General features: G+C 50.6%; 1 protein-coding gene across 1 annotated transcript; it reads left to right on the top strand.

The window, feature by feature from the left end:
• Positions 1 to 291: 291 nt before the first annotated feature.
• LOC116737870 lies at positions 292 to 3,326 on the top strand. The gene is given in 3 exon segments (XM_032591899.1): positions 292 to 1,857; positions 1,998 to 2,124; positions 2,230 to 3,326. Coding segments are annotated over 3 exon segments (2,790 nt in total).
• Positions 3,327 to 3,561: the final 235 nt, after the last annotated feature.

Raw genomic sequence — 3,561 nt, 5'->3', positions numbered from 1 at the left:
CAAAATGGGGGCCCAAATTCATTTCCAACCGGGGGGGACCCACAGTGACTGACTTTCACAACCAACCCTTATCTGTACTCACTGTGAGACTGGAAGATGAATACAGGCTCCATCAGAAACCCACTCCTCTGGATCAGGGTATCGAGCCCTGGCTTCAACGCTTCCCAGACGCGTGGGCAGAAACGGGTGGTATGGGGCTGGCAAAACATCGCCCAGCCCTATTTATAGAGGTCAAGCCCAGGACGGACCCCGTCCACGTGCGCCAATACCCCATGCCCGCGGAAGCCAAAAATGGCATCACACCGCATATCCGCGCCTCCTTGGCTTTGGGGGTCCTACGCACCTGCCACTCAGCATGGAATACCCCCCCTGCTGCCCGTGCGCAAACCCAACAGTGGGGAATACAGGCCAGTGCAGGACCTGAGAGAAGTCAATAAGCAGGTGATGGACATAAATCCAACCGTTCCTAACCCCTATACTCTCTTGAGCGCCCTCAGCCCAGAAAAACAATGGTATACTGTTCTGGATCTAAAAGATGCTTTTTTCAGCCTACCACTAGCGCCTAAAAGTGAAGAGCTATTTGCATTCGAGTGGACAGATCCAGACAGGGGCATAAATGGCCAACTCACTTGGACCAGACTGCCACAAGGATTCAAAAACTCTCCGACCCTGTTCGACGAGGCTCTACACGAAGATTTAAGTGAGTACAGACAACAACACCCTAATATAACTCTCCTACAGTATGTTGATGATCTCTTAATAGCTGCCGAGACACCCGAAGCCTGCATCCAGGGAACCGAAGGTCTCCTGCGAACTCTGGGAACCTTAGGCTACCGCGCCTCAGCAAAGAAGGCTCAGATCTGCAAGTCAGAGGTAACTTACCTGGGTTACTTACTGAGAGGGGGGCAACGCTGGCTAACGGATGCCTGGAAGGAGACTGTCCTTCGTATTCCCAGACCGCAGACACCACGACAGGTGAGGGAATTCCTAGGGTCAGCTGGGTTCTGCAGACTATGGATACCAGGGTTTGCTGAATTAGCAAAGCCTTTATACCAGGCAACAAAAGATCAACAGCCCTTTAGCTGGACGGAAGAAGCCGAACAGGCCTTCCAACAAATTAAAACTGCTCTGCTATCAGCACCTGCCCTGGGACTCCCCGATGTCTCCAAACCCTTCCACCTATATGTAGATGAAAACCGAGGCATAGCTAAGGTGGTGCTAACCCAGCATTTGGGCCCTTGGCGCAGGCCAGTAGCCTATCTGTCTAAAAAGCTAGATCCAGTGGCCGCCGGATGGCCACCCTGTCTCCGGATGATTGCAGCCACTGCCCTAATGGTAAAGGACGCTGATAAGCTGACCATGGGCCAAGAGCTACAAGTCACCACCCCGCATGCCTTCGAGGGCATCCTCAAGCAGCCGCCTGACCAATGGCTGAGCAATGCCCGACTCACTCATTACCAGGGACTGCTGTTGAACCCCCTCAGGGTCATCTTCACCCCCTCAACGGCCCTGAACCCAGCATCACTGCTGCCAGACCCGGACATGGGAACCCCACTTCATGACTGCGCCGACATACTGGCTCAAGTTTATGGGGTCCGGGAGGACTTGCAGGACCAACCATTATCGGATGCGGACGCCATCTGGTTCACCAATGGAAGCAGCTTCGTTCACCAGGGACAAAGGTATGCAGGGGCGGCCGTAACTTCAGAAACCGAGGTGGTTTGGGCAGAAGCCCTACCCCCCGGAACCTCGGCCCAGAAGGCTGAACTAATAGCCTTAACCCAGGCCCTAAAATTAGGAAGAGACCGCAAGCTAACCGTGTACACTGATAGCCGATATGCCTTTGCCACTGCTCATGTACATGGGGCGATATACAGAGAACGGGGGCTCCTCACAGCTGAAGGGAAAGACATCAAAAATAAAGAAGAGATTCTAGCCCTGCTAGCAGCCTATGGGAACCCAAAAAGCTAGCGACTGTGCATTGCCCAGGACACTAGAAGACAACCGACCCAGTTTCCCGGGGCAACAATTTGGCCGATCAGACTGCAAAAAACATAGCTCGGCCCCCAGCGCAATTACTGACCCTACAGCTGCCAGACCCTGGACCCCGGGAATTGCCCCCCAGCCCTGAGTATTCAGAAAGAGACATTCAATGGATGAGTAAACTTCCTATGACCCGAATCAAAGATGGCTGGTGGAGAGACTCCAAAAGCAGCATTATACTCCCAGATAAACTAGGATGGCAAGTTCTAGAGCGGATCCATTGCAGCACCCACTTAGGTTCCCGGTGAATGTTGGACTTACTGAGACAGACTGGACTAAAAATCAGAAATGTCTCTGATAAGGTCGATCAAGTAGTCACTAAATGTACAGTGTGCCAACTCAACAATGTGAGTAGCAATCCTCAGACAACAGGGGTAAGACGAAGAGGGAGCAGACCGGGGACCTATTGGGAAGTAGATTTCACTGAGGTAAAACCAGGAAAATATGGATATAAGTATTTGCTAGTTTTTGTAGATACCTTTTCAGGATGGACTGAAGCCTTTCCAACCAAGAATGAAATGGTGCAGATTGTAGCCAAAAAGATCCTAGAAGAAATCCTGCCCAGGTATGGTTTTCCAGTAATGATAGGGTCAGACAATGGACCTGCATTCATCTCTAAGGTAAGTCAGGGACTGGCTTCCATACTTGGGGCTGATTGGAAATTACATTGTGCATACCGACCCCAAAGTTCAGGACACATAGAGAGAATGAACAGAACATTAAAAGAGACCCTAACCAAATTGACCATGGAGACTGGTGCTAATTGGGTAGTCCTTCTCCCCTACGCTCTGTTCAGGGTGTGTGACTCCCCATACAAACTGGGACTCACACCCTATGAAATAATGCATGGTAGACCACCCCCCATCATCCCTAACCTAAAAGATGACCTTGTCAAAACTGAGAACGATAATGGTCTTGAACTCTTGCTCTCCCTACAAGACTTGCAGAGGGTCCATGAAGATGTATGGCCCAAATTAAAAGAACTTTATGAAACTGGACCCCTGCCTATTCCTCATCAATTCCGACCCGGGGATTGGGTCCTTGTCAAACGTCATCGGCAGGAGACTCTGGAACCCAGGTGGAAAGGACCCTTCCAGGTCATCCTGACAACGCCTACGCCCATCAAAGTAGACGGAATCGCCGCCTGGATCCATTACACCCACGCCAAACCGGTGGACCCGTTCTCAGACCTCATCGGACCCTCAAAGACAACCTGGACCGTTGACCGAACTAAGGACAATCCTTTAAAATTGACCCTATGCCGCCAACGGACTGAGCCGTAACTATGGTACTTGCCCTCCTCTTGATTCTGCAAATTCTGTCTGTAAATCCAAACCCCCACACCCCCTATAATTTGACATGGGAAATTACTAACTTAGAGACTCATGAAATCTACAACAAAACCCTAGGAACTGCCCCATTAAATACCTGGTGGCCAGATTTATAGTTTAATTTAGAAAAAGTTAGTCCGTTAGAAGAAATGGAAGGAGGTAAATGGAGGCAACTGCAAAGGAGGGT

This window comes from Lynx canadensis, chromosome F2 (genome assembly GCF_007474595.2).
Source record: "Lynx canadensis isolate LIC74 chromosome F2, mLynCan4.pri.v2, whole genome shotgun sequence".
Classification (NCBI taxonomy): Eukaryota; Metazoa; Chordata; class Mammalia; order Carnivora; family Felidae; genus Lynx; species Lynx canadensis.
The sequence above is the reverse complement of the archived record's forward strand: the minus strand, read 5'-3'. Positions and strand labels throughout refer to the sequence as shown.